This window comes from Pipistrellus hanaki, assembly GCF_964339955.1.
Source record: "Pipistrellus hanaki genome assembly, chromosome: 3".
Classification (NCBI taxonomy): Eukaryota; Metazoa; Chordata; class Mammalia; order Chiroptera; family Vespertilionidae; genus Pipistrellus; species Pipistrellus hanaki.
In genome coordinates, this window is record NC_140505.1 from 129,632,357 (window position 1) to 129,652,989 (window position 20,633).

Below are 20,633 nucleotides of genomic sequence, written 5' to 3' on the forward strand. Positions count from 1 at the left end.
TGAAAATATCGATGTTATTTTAAAAATACAAAATTATATGGAATAAAACTGAAGATTTTCCTTCACTCTCTTAGTCCAAACCCTAGCAGTAATCATTACTAAAGAGTTATTATGTGTTTAGAAACTAAAAAGATTCTGAATGCTCAATGCACCATATTTGAGAAGCAGAACCAACTATTGTTTTTCATTTCCACATGCATTTTTTCACCTAAGAAAAGGCATTTTAGAACTGTCCAAGTATGTATGCATAGACTTGTTTCTATATACTTGTATCTTCCCTTTACCCATACGGTATAGTAATGTAATTTCCAGAATGGGTGAAGGAGCAGAATTTCACAGTTGTTGGGAATAAACAATATACTTAGATTTGCATGTGGGAAATTAAACTGATTTTTTAAAAGATATACTTTTACTAATTTCAGAGAGGAAAGAGGAAGGAGAGAGAAATAGAAGCATTAATGATGAGAGAAAATCATTGATCAGCTGCCTCCTGCATGCCCCACACTGAGGACTGAGCCCACAACCCGGGCATGTGTCCAACAGGAATTGAGCCTTGACCTCCTGGTCAGCACTCAATCACTGAACCACACCGGTTGGACTAAACTGATTTACTTGGTTGCAGGTTGCCTTTTTTTTTTTTAGCAATCTGTAATGTAACTGAGCTAAGCAGTACTATCTAAGAAATAGTATTGATTATAAAGTACAGGGTTCCTGTAAGCACCATGGTAATAATTCTCTAGACTTTAAGCATTTATCCAAAAATAGCACAAAGTTTCTGTACTTTCCACTAGAAAAAGATAACCTTCAGAATTTGAACTAATGCATTTCTGTTTTGCTGAGTTGACAATTACTCTATGTAAGGCAAGTAATGATGACTCCTCAAATATCCAGTTTCTTATGAGTTTAGAGCTTCAGCAATAATGAAAGTCAATAGTCTTTCTAGGCTTGGGAGTTCACTCTTTCTCCCCTGAAATGAAAGAGGAAAGATTAATTGAGGGGGTTTTTCCATTGTTTTGTTTGATTTTTGGCAGAGTTCTCTCTGCAACAATTATCGGGAACCTCCACACATCTGGATGGACACATGACTTATCCCAATCAGCTGCTGATCCATCAAGGCAACCAGTAAATAGGAAAAACAAGAAAGGGTAAGACATGCATCCTTTAGAAACTTACAGTCCCACTGAGCCAATAAAAACTTACCTGTAGGGGAGAAAATACCACTGTGAGGGGTTCGCAAACTAACGGAACCAAGGAATTTTGCTGTGAAAAAACAAACAACAGCAAAATACCCTTAATGAATGAATGTTCTCAAAGTTTACTTTATGATTTTTCCTCGGTACGTTGACACTGACTACTGTCTTTTTTCTAGAGAGATCCAGCACATAGCAAAATTAATAAGTCTCAGAAACAACAGAAAAACTGAGGATCAGCTTATCATACTTAGTCCAATAACTTCATTTTGGGTGCACATGAGCTTCTACTTGTGATTTAATTTTGCTGATAAAATGTTTCTATTCACAGGGTCAAATGAAGAATATCAACATTACTTGACACCCTGAAAAGAACTTTGTAACCTGAACAAATTTGAAATCATATTCTCTTCTCGTTTTTCAGGAGCAAAATGGCTCAAAGGGCAAAGCAAAGGTTATATCGAACTACTCTTTCCTCCTCCCCATCCTCCTCTACTTCCCTCTTATCCTCCACCCTCCAGTGGTAGTTTTCCTCTGGGCTCTCTCTCACCATCCTTCCTCTGCTTTCCACTCACACACCACCCTAAGTTCATACCAGAACAACTGTAATAACCTACATACTGATTCCCTCCTATGGTTCTTGCCCATTCAAGTCCATCAGTCACCCACTCACAGACTCACCTTTCTGCAACACAGATCTTCCTCAAGCCCATTTCCTCTTCAAAATGTTTACTGATTCCTTATTCCCCATCTAATAGTGTCCAAAAGTCAGAATCAGATCCTCCAAAATACAACAATTTCTGGTCTTTGATTAATATTTGAATGCAAAATTTCACATACATATGACTATGTACTACAGCCACTCACTCAAATGAAATATGAAAAAAAGATTTCTTACATCAATGGAATAAGTAGATCAGTTTAAAATGAATGTGGGCTTTATGCCGAAGCTGGTTTGGCTTAGTGGTAGAGCGTCGGTCTGCGGACTAAAAGGTCCCAGGTTCGATTCCGGTCAAGGGCATGTACCTGGGTTGTGGGCACATCCCCGGTAGGAGGTGTGCAAGAGGCAGCTGGTCGATGTTTCTCTCTCATTGACATTTCTAGCTCTCTATCTCTCTCTCTGTTAAAAATCAATAAAATGTTTTTTTTTAAATAAAATAAAATGAATGTGGGCTTTTAAAATAACAAGTTCTCCTCTAGGAAATGGTGGTTAGTGACTACTTAAACTTGTTTTCTGTTTCCTTAAGGAACAAAGGGTGATTTATCTTGACACATGGATTGAATGTCAGTATTCCCATTACTTAGAAATGATTAGTTTTTCTTTTTATGAATTGTCCTGTCACCGAAGGTTGAGTGGAATCAGCATCAGATGTGTTTATGAGGGCTGTTGAAAACCAAAGTGGTCGGGATCACAGAACCTGATGCTTGTTGTCAAAAGAAAATATGCCCTGGTTGGTGCGGTTTAGTTGGTTGGGCATCAGCCGGTGCATCCAAAGGTAGCTGATTCAATTCCTGGTCAGGGCACATGCCTGGGTTGTGCAGGAGGAAACCTGATCAATGTTATGCTCTCATTTCTCTCTTCTCCCTTCTTCTCTCTCTGAAAATCAATAAACTATTTTTTTAAAAAGAGAAAAGAGCCGAAACCAGTTTGGCTCCATGGATAGAGCATCAGCATGCGGACTGAAGGGTCCAGGTTTAATTCTGGTCAAGGGCACGTACCTTGGTTGAGGGCACATTTCCAGTGGGGGATGTGCAGGAGGCAGCTGATCGATGTTTCTCTCTCACTGGTGTTTCTAGCTCTTTATTCCTCTCTGTAAAAAAAATCAATAAAATATATTTTTGAAAAAAGAAAGAAAATATGACTGGTAGTGTTACTTCATAGAGCTCTGAAATTGCCTAAGTGTCTATCATAATGTGTGTTGTTAATTATGAGTTAAAATATGTAACCATATTTTAACTCATAATTAACAACACACATTATGATAGACATGGTTAATAACGTAAGTCTATAAAGATTAACTTTATGCAAAACTATTATCACCCCTCTAGGGTAGCACAGGAGAGTACCACTCCCTTCTTCACCTGTTGTTTTATTTTTTATTTTTTTAATAAACATGTGACGCTTTTAGAATCTAGGAAAATGTCCATCTGAAACAATGAACTTTCAAGTTTTCTGCAAAAAGTCATATGAACAGTTAACTTTGTGATTTGGTGTTTGTTAGATATCTTGAAAAAGGCTATCGTAGCTTGTCCCCTCTAATGAGTTCATTTCTAGTTGACAGTTAGGAATAGACACCAGACTCAGAGCTCACAAATGAGAGTTTGCTCTTTCAATCCAATCATTGTTGACTAATTTGAATTTAGAATATTATCCAACCTTGATTAGTCATTCGTCAGAGCAGCCTGATGGGAGAGGTGAACATGATCGCCATGTCGGCGAAAGCAGCCTCCGTGCCCCGGGGAAGTCAGGTCTCCAGTTACGCAGCCAGGCCCGCCAGCATCAGGCCAGGTTTCAGCGCTGCCGCACCTCCAATGAAAGATGCAGGAGTGAAAATTTAAAATAAAATATTCCAGTGTTTCCATTTCCTAAGCCCTTGACTTTAGACTTACTAAAATTTTAAAGCGTCTATCCGTCTTGGAAACTTTCATAAATGCAACACCAGGTCTATCCTACCATTTTCCACAGCAGCCCAAATATAAAATGTACACAACTGTATATTTGCTTTTAAAATGTTCACCAATTTCCCCAAATGTACTAAGAGAAGTATCTTAGTGAAGATAGGATGATAAGCAAACAAAACATCCCTATGGGCTATTCATCGCACGCGGGCGCTCCGTGTTGGAACCATAAACAGGGATGCGGGGGGAAATCAGACACCTATAACGTCTTGGCCCGAAAGTGCTCATAGTTAGATAAAGAAACCAGTCTAATGCAGCTGAAACTTAAGAATACTGTAGAAACACTTTTAAATGTGTGTCTTCCCGATTTTAGAAGCATATTTTCCTACATCTTTCTCAAAAAAAAAACAACAACAACAAACAAACAAAAACAAACAAACAAACATGTTCTGGTAGTTGTTTTATTTAAGCTTAAGGTGCTTGGTGCCCATGTTACTTTAGAAGGTTTGGGGAAATGATAAGAATTGGTCCTGAAAGTATTCGTGCCATTATTAAAAGAATACTCTCTAGAACCCTCTCTTTTGAGAAGAAAAACATGGTGGCATAATCTAAGAGAAAACATGGTGAATAACTAGAAAATCCTCCTAGCCAGCCCTGGAAAGATAGCAAAGATAGCAAATCCGTGTGTAATCTCTTTCCACTCCCCTGGGCCACCGCGCAGTGGTTCTCTGTGCTCTTCCCAAAGCCCGTCTCTCTCTGGCAGGCATGCTTGTTGCTTTTAATGGAAGAGCGAGAGCACTCTCCATACCTCTCCAATGAGTGTAAATCCTGTTTATATTCTTGTCTGGCCCGGGCTTATGGCTGCAGGAGAATCCACTCTGTGTTGTGAGCACACACAGCCTGTCCTAATTCCCTTTTTTGGCCGGGGGAGCCTCCTCGGAGCTCTTGAGGGGGGAAATGGCTCTTTCTTCCTTGATCCCGGGGCAAAGTCAACATGAAAATAAGAGACCTAGCCGGCCCCGTCCTCCTTCACGTCACCTCCGACTTCTCATTCAAAGGGGTGCTCGGGGCGGCAGGTGGAGTTATAATTATAGATTAGAAAAAAGCCACCTCAGCAGCTGCTGCTTCTGTTTGTTCCCGGCTATAACTGTCATCATTGGGCAAATTTGGCATAAACAGGCCTCCACAAGTGGAAAATCATTTAACCCCTGTGCTCGTCTGGGTGCTCTCAGTGGCCAGAAAACAGAAAGAAAGCCTGACTGTGCACCAGCAAAGGGGGAAACCGAGAGTGCCTGGCCGACCGGGAGGGCCCTGGTCAGGGGGCGCCTGAAGATTCTCTTTCCTGTCGGAGACTCCAAACCAAACAAATAGGTTAGTGCCCGGAGAGGACACCTCTGCGTTTTCTCTCCTCTCTCTGGTCTTTGTTTTTCTGACAGAGCTTAACGACAGGGCTGAGCTGTCCCGGGAGAGAGAGTTGTGTGAGGACTGTGCTTTAAAGCGGCTGTGATAGGTATGAAATGGGCTGACTTTATTATGGTCCTCTCCCAATTTGGGCTGAATTCACATCAGACGAACAGACAAGGTAAAGGTGGAAATAGGAAACGGGTGCTGTGGCATGAGTCCCATCCTTTCGTAATGCCACTCACTCGTGCCAAAAGGCCCTGGGTTGTTGTTTTAATTGAAATGAGGAATATTGGAGGCTTACGTTTGGGATTACCAAAACAAAAAAAAAAGTAATACCGTGAATAGAGTCCCAGAGTTTTATTTCTTTAGGGAAACAGAATTGGACTGTTTTCCTGGCTCGAAATAAAAGCAGGACTTTTTCTGGTTTAATAGTAAAATGTGTGCTATAGGCTACTTTATACAAGAAATTGGCTATAGGGTTTATTATAATTATGCCTAAAAGCTCTACTGTATAATTTCAGTCTAAGTCGCTCCCTAAGACTTTCCTCATAAATCCCTTGGAGAAAAATCAAAAGGTTTAAGAGAAATCTCATTTTACCTGCGTTCCATGTTAGAGGGTAGCTGAGCAGGAATTTCGAAGATTAGCTTTGGGCCATCTTCTCAAAACCTGTGTGTTTAATCTCTTGGTGAAAAACAATGGAATTCCAAGGAACTCACTGAAAACAGAGTTTTGGGGCCCAGTTCTCATCCTACCCTCACCCCTGGAACAGCTCCAAGTGGAAAGAGTCCTAAATAATGGCCTCGATCTTTTAGCTCCAAACGGAAAGTGAGCCATCCCTACGCAATTTGTGCCACATTTTTCAATGGGAACGTGCACCTTTGTCAGTGTCACTGCGGCCCAACGTTTTGTCTATCTGTTAAAGTACCTAGAGGCCAGCTATGCACCCGGAGCTCCATTAGAGAGACACCCACATCCAATTAAAACCAGCACAAGCAATCCATTAATTAACTTCCCACTAGGGCTTGCTTCTTTTTTTGTTTCTTTTTTAAAAAATATGTTTTTATTGATTTCAGAAAGGGAGGGAGAGGGAGAGAAAGACAGAGGGAGAGAGGATCATTGATTGGCTGCCTCCTGCACTCCCCACACTGGATCAAGCCCACAACCCGGGCATGTGCCCTGAATCATGACCTCTCAGTTCATAGGTCGATGCTCAACCGCTGAGCCATAGTGGCGATATGTGGCTTGCTTCTTTCTAGCAATGTCTCCTGATTTCTAAAAAGAGAGCCATACTACCCCTTTGGAAGTTTAAGGGTAAAATCAATAAATACCTCTGTACATACTTTAGCAAATAAAGGCCCAAAGAATAAGTTTGCTTTTGAAAATGTCGGTCAGTATAGCATATGAATACCCCAAATCTTCCTGCGTGTTAAGAAAAGTATAGGATAGGTAATATGACAACCTATCTCATATATCTCATTTGTGTATTCCAATATTTATGGAGGAATGGCTATGTAACCTAAAAAGCAATATTTAGAAATGAAGGCAAGCTTACAATTGCTGATATTACTCTTTCCAGAGATGGTTGTCCTTCTTTTTCTACTAAGCACTTTAGCACCAAGATGGTGCTTATGTCCAAATTCCAAATTGTGCAAACTGAGAAAGGTAAAAAGAGGGGAGGTGACTGACTGGTTGATGGTGTGGGTTTCCTTTGAGATGCAGACTTTTGCTCAGTCTTAAATGTGCTTCTTACTTGTCTTTTGTCTTCTTGCTCTTCTAGAAAAAAGCTACCACGATGACTGTCACTTACTCCAGTAAAGTAGCCAATGCGACTTTTTTTGGATTTCATAGGTTACTCCTCAAGTGGAGAGGCAGCATCTACAAACTGCTGTACAGGGAATTTATTGTTTTTGCTGTTTTTTACACAGCAATAAGTTTGGTGTACAGGTACTTTCCTTTGCATGTCTCCCTCGGTGGCCATCAAGTATCACGTGAGAATACAGTCTCAAAAATCTGAGCCCTGCGGTGGCTGCTGACTCTGGCGTATGTAACCTCCTTTGCATGATCCTCTCTCTTGCCTTCTCCCCGAGACAGGGTATTCTATCCACGCCGACAGTGTTTAGGATGGTAAATAGACTCACGCTGTCATGTTCAGGTGGTTCTCATTCCAGCCCCACATGAAGTGATCGTGACGAGGCATTAGTTGTACATCAAGAATGTTGCTAGAAGCACAGGATGGAAGAGTTATACTTACTAGCAGATCCTTACATAGATCGATATGTAATGATTTTGAATGGCAAATTCCACAAATGAATAATTTCTGGTGCCTCTCTCAGCTATGTCGCTCATAGTCTGAATCTGTGATTTGAAAGCTTATAGCAACTACCATTGTAATGAACGTGTCTGTGCTGGTGTCTATCAGGCATGTACACCTAACCTAGGAAATTCCCTTCCTTTTGCCTGGAGTCCACCAACCTCACCAATACCTCAAAGAAAAGGCCAGCAAACTCACTGATTGTCTTTATATCTTCTGAGCTCAGGCCGTGCTATATTTACAAAAGGGATTTTTTATTTCTTATCACTTCACAACCTGTGCCTGTCAGAATGACAGAAATGTGAGCAATATTATGTCCAAAAAATACTTTTATGACTAAAAATTAGTCTTAATACAATTTTACCAGTATTATAAACTAGACGATAAAAATTAAAATTGATTGCCTACATTTCTTCTCTGGGGGGAATTAAAACAAAATAGAAAAGCTAAAGGTTTTTGAGGCTGTATTTCCACCTTTTTTATGTACATCATTTGTTATTTTCCTTCTGCATACAAATGAACACATTTGTATAGCATTGCTCTCACCTAACATTCTTCCTTGCAGCAACGGGACCCCAGTTGAAGAAGAGGGATATTAATTTGGTTGGCTGATAATCATCAAAAGTAAAATAGAAAGGTCTATGTAGCTAACTATCAAAATCACTAGTTCAATAAGCATATATATTGGTATACATTTTGGCCAAATGTCTTTAATTGGAATGTTTTATTAAAAACCTCTAATAATTTTTTTAGATATCTCTGATAATAGTATTTTGACAACTTATTTATGTCTTACCTAATCCTTCAGAATATGAGATGATGAAAGACACATGACACGATTGTCTCAGTTTATTTTTACTAATGTGAATTATTGCTGCTACTGCTGCTTAGAAGAGAATAGCCCTTAGAACGGTTGCATTGTAGCCAGAAATGCTCCATGGAGCTTTAACTTTTGCTCCAATATCTTATTTACACCCCACAAAATTATATGCATATATTTTTTCTAAAAACCAAAGAGTGCTTACACTTATAACAATAACCATTAGTTCAAGTCATTCTTCGTTTTTTGAAGTCCAATTGTAAAAACTTGTTAAAATAGATCCTTATATCTTGATCAAAGGTACACCAAAAACTATCGGCTGAATTTGTCGAAAAAGTCAAGTAGACATGTAGAAAAATATAGACATAGTTTTCTTCTCATGTCTCCTAATGACCCTACGTTTTTTTATCCTATTAAAAGCAAATAAATGTACTTAGCAAAAGTCATAAGACAGAGCCAGAATTCATTAATTTGATTACATCTCTTCCTAATTTTGTATGGATGTGACAAAATAATCGCTGCAGTACTTTCTAACTAGTAAAGTTTCTGTATGTGTCTATTAGTTAAATATTTTTCCTTTGGCCAATTATTAATAAGAACAACCACTTTGTTATTGATTAAGTACAACGCCAGGTGTTATGTTGTTTTATATCTTATTTAATCCTCATAATATCCCTGATGTAGAGATATTATATCCCCATTTACACATGAGAAAACAGAGGCTCAGAGAGATTTTAAAATATGCTCAACGTTAAATCTGTAAGTGACAGACCTGGAATTCGAACCTGGCTTCCCCTGACACCCTGGCCTGGCTTTCCACCGTTAAATCCTCTTTGACCATTTCTATTTGAGTATCGGAAACCATTCTGGCTGTTCATCGGCATGACCCGATGGGCTCTGCAAAGAGGTGATGCCTCTCCTGTCAGCTTCTCCTGACTCCAGAATTTCTGACAACTCTTCCAAAGCTGAGGCCAGAGCTCCAAGCCTACTCCACGCCCCGTACCCCGCATCCCATCTTTGTCAGACCAGCTCCCATTCCTTCATCTGTAATCTGACTGGTGGCTCACTGTTCCCTCATTATCCCCCTACTTCCTTTATCAAAGTTCTACTGACCCAGATAGGCCTCTGCAGCACGTTAACCTGGGCCTTCCCAAGGGCTTCCTTTCTCCTTGGGAGCAGCTACCCTCACTCACTGATGCAAATTCATCTCTGTTGCTTCTCTTTCCAGATTTTGATCATTATTAACCTGCCTGGAGACATTCCTTCTGACTCTGAATCTCCTCCCTACAGCATAAATATTAATAATAGTTCCATTAAATGAATTTATGTTTTAACAGTATCGTGAAGTGAACTTGGGTCAGATCTATAATACAAATGTTGATATTTATATTATGTTAATTTAAATCCACTAAATATAATAATAAAAATGTCCACTTCTAATTGTTAAATCTGTTATTTTACATTTTAAATAGTTTCAGGATTTAAAATAAAGTTATAATATCCCTTGAAATACAATACAGAAAATCAAGAATGTGCTGAGTAGCATATTTAAAAAAAAGTAAGATCAAGATGTCAAAATCAGGGTGATTATTCAATAATAACTTAATCACTGTAATCCTCTTAATCAAGATTTTTTTTTTCTCTTTGAGTACACCTAATGAATGATTGAAAAACCAACTATTTGATGAGGTATTGTGCTCCAAATCCAATGCAATTAATCATATAAAAGTTTAAAATATAAAGTCTTTAAAAATAAAATGTTTAATAAATGTAGTGTCCAATAACATTTATGTAAAAACATTAGTACTGGAAAGATTCAGCTTCTGAGATATATCAGCTTAGTTAGAAAGGAAAAAGTTATTGCTCCTTAAAAAAACATTTTAAGATTATTTGTGCTTAATTGTTTGCACTGAATATCACTTGCAAAGCAGGTGCAGAAGTATAATATAAAGGGCTGTGCATTTTATTTTTGCTCTAGATTGTTACTTACAGGAGCCCAAAAACGTTACTTTGAAAAATTATCAATTTACTGTGACAGATATGCTGAACAAATTCCAGTAACCTTTGTGCTTGGTAAGTATAGGTCACACGCAGAATGCAGCCACACAGCTGTCTCCGTTAGGATGACACCGATGACTGCATGGGAGTGTTTCTGAGCTGCAAGGCATGCCTGAAAAGCCGCCGCTCGCGCTAGAACCAGAATCACCCGTCAGGTTCACCTTCAGGGCTGCTTTCGCTAAATTAACCCCAAACGAGTTTGAGGTAATGACCTGCTACTGGACAATGAAGCTTTCTCTCCACTAACCCTCCATTTTCGCTGTCCATTTTTGAGTTCTAATACCCACTTACTGGGAGCTACGGCATTGCCAGGCACAGATTACTTTTTTTTTTTTTTTTTCCTGGAGGGCGAAATCATAAGGTCTGGATAACAACGTATTTTTATACCCCAAACCGTAAAGAGGCTAAAACTCAGCTAAAAGCATCGGCGTTGGCGTGTCTGCTCTAAGGAAGGGCTGTGCGGTTTCCCCGCTGTTCCACAGGGTTTTACGTCACGCTGGTAGTGAACCGATGGTGGAACCAGTTTGTGAACCTGCCCTGGCCGGACAGGCTGATGTTCCTCATCTCCAGCAGCGTGCACGGCAGGGACGAGCGCGGGCGCCTGCTCCGGAGGACACTGATGCGCTACGTCAACCTCACGTCCCTGCTCATCTTCCGCTCCGTGAGCACCGCGGTGTACAAAAGGTTTCCCACGATGGACCACGTGGTGGAAGCAGGTACTGTGAAATGCTTTTCCTCCCGTGGGCTCCTCTCAACCTCTATGGGAACCTTCAAAATTCCTTTGAAAATCTCTCATTCATTCATTCATGAAATATTTATTGATTAACTACTATGTGCTAGAAACAGGCTTCAGAGGGGAAAGTGGTAAGACATGGTTCCTGCCCTCAAATGGTTTACTCGAGCAGGAACCGGTTTGGCTCAATGGATGGAGCATAGGCTTGCGGACTGAGGGGTCCCAGGCTCGATTCTGGTCAGGGACATGTACCTTGGTTGCAGGCACGTCCCCAATGGGGAGTGTGCAGGAGGCAGCTGATCCATGTTCCTAACTCTCTATCCCTCTCCCTTCTTCTCTGTAAAAAAATCAAAAAAAAAAAAAAAAAAAAAAATATATATATATATATATATATATATATATATATATATATATATATAGTTAAAATTATTATTATTTTTAACTTTACTCGAGGGTTTGGAGGAGGAGAAGCAACAGTCACATGGCCTTTAGGTAAATATGGTAGCTATTATCATCTTTACTTAAACCATCTAGCCCCAGCTGGTTTGGCTCAGTGGATAGAACTTCGGCCTGGGACATGAAGAGTCCCAGGTTTGATTCCGGTCAAGGGCACAAGCCCAGATTGCAGGCTCAATCCCCAATAGGGGGTGTGCAGGAGACAGTTGGTAGATGATTCTCTCTCATCATTGATGTTTCTATCTCTCTTTCCCTCTCCCTTTCTCTCTGAAATAGATAAAAAAATATATATATATATAAATCATCCATAATATTACATTTTTCTACCACTTTACAGTTAATCCATTTTCATAAATATTATTTCCCTTGGACTTTAAAAAAAATGAGAAAAGTAGAAAATGGTCTCAGAGAGGTTACAACCTGCCCTGGATCACACAGCGCACAGTTGTAATGCAGGCTCAGAGCTCCTAAATTAATACTTTTCCCAAAGCAGTAGGAGATTCTGGTAGGGAGCAGCAATGTAGGTTTTATCAAGGCAGACTCAGAGAGGTGCAGTAAAAGACCGCTTCAGTGGGGCTATTATCTCTCCTGCTTCTCAGAGCAGATGCAGTTATCCTACCTGGGCTCCCAGATACACTAAGCTGAGGAACAATTATGTCGGAAGATGGTTCTCTTTGGTGTGTTAGTATTTAAAGAAAAAGCTGTGAGTTAAACCAGCCTTCAATGGAATAAGGATTAGATGAGATTAAGTGTTGTTGGCATATGCTGAATAAATATTGGTTGTTGTGCTGGATTCTTGTTAATAGAAGTGTTTATTGGAATGGATTAATGAATGTGTACAAGACAAAAGAATCAGGAGATGATTCCATTTTAACATTGAGTATGCTCTTAAATTAGGTTGCTGTGTCTATTCTCCTCAAAAATGTCCTTGAAAATACATTTTTTTAAAGGATAGTATTTTTGGAGGGTATTTTTTTCAGGGGGCAGGGGCTTTGCTTTGGTTTGGCTTTGCCTTGTTAGTTGAGAAATATAATGACTAAGAACACAGAGTAAGAGTTCAAATTCTTCCTCTACCACTTACTAGCTATAAGACTTTGTGTGCATTTCTTAACCTTTCTATGCTTCAGTTTCCTCATCCATAAAATGAGTTTATGGTAATTTATAATACCACCTATCTCATATACCTCACTGGCTTCCTGTGAGGGTTAATCAAATTAACATTTGCCAAGTGTTTACAGCACTCTCTGACACATGGTAAATGTTACAGTTCTTCCTAGAAATAATGAAATCACCTAGCACCGTGTGTCGGCAAACTGCAGCTCTCGAGCCACATGCGGCTCTTTGGCCCCTTGAGTGTGGCTCTTCCATAAAATACCATGGCCTGGGTGAGTCTATTTTGAAGAAGTGGAGTTAGAAGAAGTTTAAGTTTAAAAAAAAATTGGCTCTCTAAAGAAATTTCAATTGTTGTGCTATTGATATTTGGCTCTATTGGCTAATGAGTTTGACAACCACTGAACTAGCACAACAGCATAACATAGCTCTTTGGTCACTTTAGAAGACTTGTTTGATATGATATCCTAGGTCTTCTTGAACTAAAGGACAGGAGTTTGAGAAAGTCAAGGTAAAAATAAATAAGGAGGGGTACAGAGGATGTTGTTGGGGTTACCGACGTGAGAAAGTAGCAGGGTGCAATGTGCCATAGTTAAGGATTCAGGTGGATGTTACAATGGCCTGGCAAGAGCACGGGCATATCATGATGTAAAATCAGTAGAAACATTTAAAAATTAGCTGCCACACCTCCTCCAAATGTAAAAGGTGAATAGTGCTTCCGAATGATCAAGTTGCAAACGCTACTTGATAACTTAATTTTCTTACCCAAACACCTATAGGACCAAACGCAGTAAGAATTACCACATCTGAAGAAAGACCTAAAAATAAATGGGAAAGGTTTGACCCATTCCAAACTGATGAGTGAGAGCTAAAGTTGACTTGGATGAATAAAGGTGATCTTTCGCTAGTCCTGATGCATCCTTGACATGAAGAGAGTGCATTCTGACAGGAACCAGACACCACGCGCAATTCTCAAAACAAAATCTCATCCTCTCAGCGTCACCTTCATATTAAAAGCAAATCAGGAGGAAGCCAGGAGGGCTGGGGATGGAGAGGTTTGGGGGCCTCTGCGCAGACCTGAGGTCAGGAAGGAAGAGTTGTGGCCTGGCCGGGTTGCTCAGTTGGTTGGAGTGCAGCTGTAAGCAAGACTGGATATGGCCCATGTCCTCAAAGATCAGTAAAAATTATCAAAAATCTTTTCTTTCATGAATCTTTTTCCGAGATGATCACAAGCACAGCGAAACCTCATATCTCTATGTTGTATTTCTATTTCTCTAAAATAATTTCCTTCTGTGTCCATAAGAATGGTGGGAAGAGAGTAAAACTTGAGGAAAGGGCACTCTACTTTTCTTAATTAAAGCCCTGGAATCTTTATGTGAGGTTTCTTGAGCTTCTTGAGAGCCCTTGGGAATTTCTTTCCATGCTTATCGTTAACAGGCATTAACACAACTAAGCAAGCTCCCAATTGTCAAGTGGCTGGTGAGATAAAGATTCTAACTTTAGAGGCACTGACTGGAAGGCGAGCCCCATTTGAGTTTCTGGTGTTTTTTAGATCGTTTAACCTGTGATCTTCTCTCACTAAGTAAAACCAAATGGGTTTTGTGTTATGTGGACATTCTGCCCTGTGGTCTCCTGTTCAAGTTTTCCCTGGTACATTGCATGGCTCTGGGGCTCCTTGGTCTCTGACGTCTCCAGCTGCTTTGTGTTACAGGAGAGATGATCAAGGGACAGTGGTATTCACAGCGGTGCCAGTTTTCCCTCAGTTGGCTGAACATTTACAGGCTGAGTCAGTCTCCCTGCAGCCTCACATGATGAGCCCAGACAGACAGAATGTCATCCTGTGAGTGAAACCTGACGCACCGCGTGCACTTGCATTACACAGGGGAGAGGGTGCACAGGAGAGCCAGCCCTCCTTGGATCGGGGCCACGCACTGGAAGTCTCAGCTGGTCTGTGGCTGAGGCTCCCTACAGATCCCTGTTAGGAGTTAAGTCAAGGCCACCCACTCAATGTTTCTCAAAGTGTACGTGTACACCATGCTCATTGACTTATCAGAGGTACTTATTTCAATGGCAGGTTCCCAGGCAATGGATGGAATCAGAATCTCTGGGGCTTAGGAGCTAGGCATCCACATTTTTAATGAGCTCCCCAGCGGCACTGCAGGATCTGACCCGGACAAAAACGCCGACATGGCCCGCTTGCCATGTGATCCCATGCACAGGGTCGTTGTGCTAGTTGGAATCACTAGAGATCTTCCGAAAATACTGGTGTCTGGCTCTCCCTCCCAGGAGTTAGGTTCCATGGGAATAGGGTGCATCAGTGGTTTTTAAAGCTCCCCAAACCATTCTAACATGTAGCAAAGTTTAGGAACCATTGCACTAGGTCAGTGGCCGGCAAACTCATTAGTCAATAGAGCCAAGTATCAACAGTACAATGATTAAAATTTCTTTGGAGAGTCAAATTTTTTAAAATTAAACTTCTTCTAAAGCCACTTCTTCAAAATAGACTCGCCCGGGCTGTGGTATTTTGTGGAAGAGCCACACTCAAGGAGCCAAAGAGCCCTATGTGGCTGGCAAGACGCGGCTTGCCAACCACGGCACTAAGCACATCTATTAACTCCTCAACTTTATCTGCAAATCATCTCAAATTTAGACACAGAGGGCTAATGAAATTCTTGGCCACCTGGGCAAGTGAGGAGGTAAGAGCACTGACTTCGTGTATGATGCTAGCAGTTCCTGTGTGTCATGTGTGTAAGGCAGTGAATTACCACATAGGATCCTGATGTAGGGGTGGGGAGATGGCTGACTCATATCAGGAACACAGAGAGGTTTCTCTGTCTTTATTCAGCATAGCTGCTCCAGAAACTGATTTTACTCAACCATTTCCTATTTTGAGCCTCTTAAACTGTGAGTTGTAACTTAGTATTGGGTTTTAAGTCATTTTAATGGCATGGCTTACAACCAGCATTTTAAATGGAGTGGGCTGGAATGGAATGGGATGGAAAACATTGGGTAGAAGAGCGAATAGTTGTTTTGTGAACCACATGTATCTGACTGTGGTTCATTGTATAAAATGTCTGACAGACAGCCCTACACAGTGCCTTCACAGTGTGACTCCATCTCTCCCTCAATCTCATTTCGCCTCCTCTTGATTTTCCCAGTTGGCAGGGATTTCTAAACCTCTACCATCAAATTGAGAGGACAGCTGTAGTTGAATCTGGTGGCTTCATTCCATTCATATGGGAAATACAAAGATGAAAACGAGCCAGGCACTTTGCAATGTTCCTGAAAAAGTCATCTATCTGAGAAGGGCTTGGTTGCTGAACCACAACTTTCTCTTTCCGAAAGAACTGGCAGCAAACCCATTCCTCCCTCAGGTTCTCAGATGCAGAGCTTGTAGCTCTCCTGGTAATAGAGCCTTCTCTGCTTTAAACGCAAGACATCTGCCTCAGCTGCAACCAAGGGAAAATAGATCAAGTGTACAGACAAAATCTATGACCACTGAAATATTGTTTGTCAATGGACTTAATTAGTCCTTTGGCTTGAAGGCAATAAAATTTGCCTTGAAGTAGCAGAACTTACTGCATCAAACCACAATTAAAGTTGCAAACAAATACAAACGTGTGTGTGTGTGTGTGTGTGTGTGTGTGTGTGTGTGTAGATTTTTATTTACTTTGATCTGAGATATTAAAGAGGGTTCTTTGGGATAAGCAGTAGGAAAGTTGCTGAGCAAAGCTGTACCAGCCAGAAAGCCAGGGGAAATATAGAACAAGGGAGACTCCAGCCAGGTGCAATGGTGAGATAAAATAGCAACGTCAGGAGTATGGATAGGGCCCGCAGGAGCGTGTCATGAAGACCGGCATGTGAAGGAGGCAGGGAGTGTGAGGACCAGCCAACTGATACTGCTGCCAAACGGTAGGAAATCAATACCTGTCAATCAATAACTTAGCCTGAGAGATGCAAATAAAGACCACCTTCTGGAAAAGATCACCGGTTTCTGGTTAAAATGGCCTGAAGTACTGATGAGGATAACATGTTCTTTGATAGAAAATGCTCTTTGAATTGATTGAATCAGCAATCTAAACATTTTCTTTCAATTGATTGAAAATGTGATTTCCAAAGACAGGGTTACTTTGGCTAAGATGTGTGTTCCCTCAGGAAATAACAAAAATTATTCTGCCTGTACACTCTTGGAGGACATATTAAAATCTGATTAATCATCTTTCAAAGTATTTGGGCTAAAATTAAAAACCAGCAGCTTTCCTTGCTTTGCATGACTGCTTCCAGTCAGTGGTAAGTGTGCTACATGGTGAGGGGGTGGGGGAGGCCTGATTTCAGCTTTGGTGTTTTTTGGGGGTTTTTTTGTATGTTTTTAAAAAATATATTGGGTCGGCAACTACGTAATTGCGGATTTTTTAAAGAAAATCAAAGACAATTTTTTCATGGAACTAAATAACTTTATTCTGTAATGTATTGCCCATTTTGATCAATGACCTTTTGCCATCTTTCAGGCAGCATCATAATCCCACGTTCAAAAAACTTCTGGTTTTTATTAGCAAAAAACTGAATCAGGTACGATTTGACATCATCATCATTATTGAAATTTTTACCATTCAAGGAGTTTTGTAAAGATCGAAACAAAAAGTAATCAGATGGTGCAAGGTCAGGACTATATGGTGGATGTGGCAAAACATCCCAACCAAGCTCCATTAATTTTTGCCGAGTGACCAAAGATGTGTGTGGCCTTGCATTGTCATGATGGAATACAACACCTTTTCGATTTGTCAATTTGGGCCGCTTTTCTTCAACTGCATTGTTTAATTTCGTTAGTTGTTCAATGTAGACATCAGAATTGATCGTTCGGTTGGGTGGTAAGAGTTCAAAGTAGACAATTCCTTTGTAATCCCACCAAACTGATAACAAAACCTTCTTTTGATGAATATCAGCTTTTGATGTTGTTTGAGTTGGTTCACCTGGCCTGCTCCACGATCTTTTCCGCTTGATATTGTTGTAAACAACCCATTTTTCATCGCCAGTTATCAGTCGTTTTAAAAATGGATCATTTTCATTACGTTTCTTTAGCAAATCGCAGCTGCTAATGCGTTGCGTTAACTGTGATTCTTTCAGTTCGTGAGGAACCCATGTATCGAGTTTTTGAACATAGCCAAGTTGTTTTAAGTGATTTTCAATGCATGTATGTGATACATGAAGCTTCTCTGCAATCTCACGTGTTGTACTGTGACAGTCCGAATTGATTATTGCTTTGATTAGGGCGTCATCAACTTCAACTGGACGACCAGAGCGTTTTCATCTTTGAGTGAAAAATCACCAGAACGAAATTTGGCAAACCAATTTTGACACTGCTGTTCTTTTAAGGCTTCGTCACCATAAACAGCACATAACGTTTTATGAGCTTGCGATGCGTTTTTCCCTTTGAGGAAATAAAAAAGCAAAATATGACGAAAATGTTCCTTTTGATTTTCCATTTTTCAATGAACGCCAATCGAAAACTACAAAACAGATCAAAAAACTTTTTTTACTGATTAACAGCTGAATAGCCAACTATCAAATAACAAAATGTGTTTTACATTTGTACTACGTCTGCAAACCTAAAAATTCAACTGAAGCCATATATGTGTGAAACCCGCAATTACTTAGTTGTCGACCCAATATTTTATTGATTTTTTACAGAGAGGAAGGAAGAGAGATAGAGAGCTAGAAACGTCGAAGAGAGAGAAACATCGACCAGCTGCCTCTTGCACACCCCCTACCAGGGATGTGCCCACAACCAACGTACATGCCCCTTGACCGGAATCGAACCCGGGACCTTTCAGTCCTCAGACGACGCTCTACCACTGAGCCAAACCGGTTTCGGCTCAGCTTTGGTGTTTGTTCTAAATAAGCCCTCAATCTTTTTTAATGCTGTTGTTAATCCTCATCTGAGGATATTTATTTTTAGGGAGAGTGGAGGAAGGAAGATAGAAAAGCATAGATGTGAGAGAAACACATCAATTGGTTGCCTTCCACAGGAGCCCTGACTGAGGCTCGGGATTGAACCTGCAAACCATGTCTGTACCCTTGACCAGGAATTGAACCCTCAACCCTTCAATGAGAGGGCTGGTGCTCTAACCACTGAGAACAATGGTCAGCTAAACCCTCACTCTTCATATTTGCTTTCAGCTAAGAAGCCAAGAAAGGACTTGCCAGCAGAATTTGATCCATATTCCTGAATAAAAAATAACTAAAAGTAAAGTTACTTCTTGGTCAAATGACAAAGATTGCAGCCAGTATACCAATGGGAATATTTTTTAAAAACTACACTATAATCCCAAGAATATAACTGTTAAGTAATTGATATGAAATGTCTGAGAATAGGTTTCCAAGTAAAGAATGATGCATAGAACCAAGACAGGTCAAGTTCATCTATTAAATTCTTTCTTTAAAAGTAAAAAAAAAAAAAATGTTTTTTTGGTGTGTGTGTGTGTGTGTGTGTGTGTGTGTGTGTTGGTTTTTTGGTTTTTTTTAGGGAGAGAAGAAGGGAGAGATAAAAACATCAATTGGGTGCCTCCTGCATGCCTCCTACTGGGAATTGAGCCTGAAATCCAGGCATGTGCCCTGACCAGGAATTGAACCGTGACCTCCTGGTGCACGGGACAACGCTCAATCCACACAGGCCAGGCCATCTATTAACTTCTTGTAATAAAAATTAACCATGCTCTGCGAGTCCTGGGTGGGGTGGGGAGGAAAGCATAGTTATCAGGCTGGTGCAACAACTTTGAGATGCACCGAGAACCGAGAACAGAATTATCAGGCTCATTTGATTTCTGAACTCCGAAGAGAGTGCAGATTCCCAGGCATGAGCAGAACCCTTCTAAGCTAATGTAAATAATATATTATCTACATCGAGTCTCCTGTTGGTACATATTGGCTTTGTAGTTGTTACTCTGTTAGTTTCAAATTCGAATAAACAGAATCTTCCGCCGGTGGGCAGTGATCTTCAAACACAACTATAGGTCAGTGTCAGATGTTCCTGCAGAGCTTGGTAAACATGCAAAAACATGAGCCCATTTCCATGAAATCACCCAGGAAGACTGGAAAGAATGCTGATGCCTGGACCTCACTCGAGGGTCTAGAACCAGGCTCTGGGGATAAGGCCAATGCGTGGTATTTTCTAAAAGTATCCACGTGAGACTCTGCCCTACGGAGTGATTTAGTAAGTGAGACTGGGGCCCAGCCCCCTCCAAGTACAGGTTTCACAGGAGATTTCGATACCCATAGTCCCTGGATCCTATTCTCAAACACACTGGGCTAGGTCATATAAAAAGTCTAGGTAATTCCAGAGCTCTATGAATTGGTGACTCTCAAAATGGCCAAGTCTCACTTTTACTCTGACTTCTTTGCGCTACAGCAAGGCCTCTTAAGTAAAGCTTGGTCTTTGTGGTTAGGAGGGAGGATTACTTTAAACAGGATGACCTGATTCGTACACTGATTAAGATGCCCAAGGATAAAAACCGTGTTACATTGGGGCAAAAGTAGATTTTTATCTAAATGTGTTATTTACTTATTTCACAAGTAAATGGTTGCATTGCTGAAACAAAAGTAACTGAAAAATAATTATTTCACAAATAATCAGTTTAAAAATAAACTTTAATTCAGAAAATATTATTTATACTAAATCATAATGAACATTTAAAAATCCACTTAAAGAATCAAAAGGGTGCCCAACCGGTGTGACTCAGTGGTTGAGCCTTGACCTATGAACCAGGAGGTCAAGGTTTGATTTCCTGTCAGGGCACAGGCCTGGGTTGTGGGCTCGATCCCCGTCGGAGGAGTACAGGAAGCAGCTGATGGATGATTCTCTCTCATCATTAACATTTCTATCTCTTCCTCTCTTTTCCTCTCTGATATAAATAAAATATGTATATTTTTTAAAA

The 20,633-nt window shown here is 40.4% G+C and overlaps 1 protein-coding gene across 2 annotated transcripts in view; it reads left to right on the forward strand.

The window, feature by feature from the left end:
• Window positions 1–5,008: 5,008 nt before the first annotated feature.
• The window catches only part of BEST3 (bestrophin 3), a 40,232-nt gene continuing 24,607 nt past the window's right edge, over window positions 5,009–20,633 (forward strand). Inside the window, exons 1-4 of one of the 2 annotated variants that reach the window (XM_084878883.1) lie at window positions 5,009–5,180; window positions 6,992–7,158; window positions 10,324–10,418; window positions 10,886–11,119. In XM_084878883.1, coding sequence (XP_084735009.1) covers window positions 7,007–7,158; window positions 10,324–10,418; window positions 10,886–11,119 — 481 coding nt within the window. In that variant the 5' untranslated portion in view covers window positions 5,009–5,180; window positions 6,992–7,006. Of the gene's footprint in view, window positions 5,181–6,991; window positions 7,159–10,323; window positions 10,419–10,885; window positions 11,120–20,633 lie in introns of those variants that run through there. The other variant, XM_084878884.1, reaches the window with a different exon arrangement.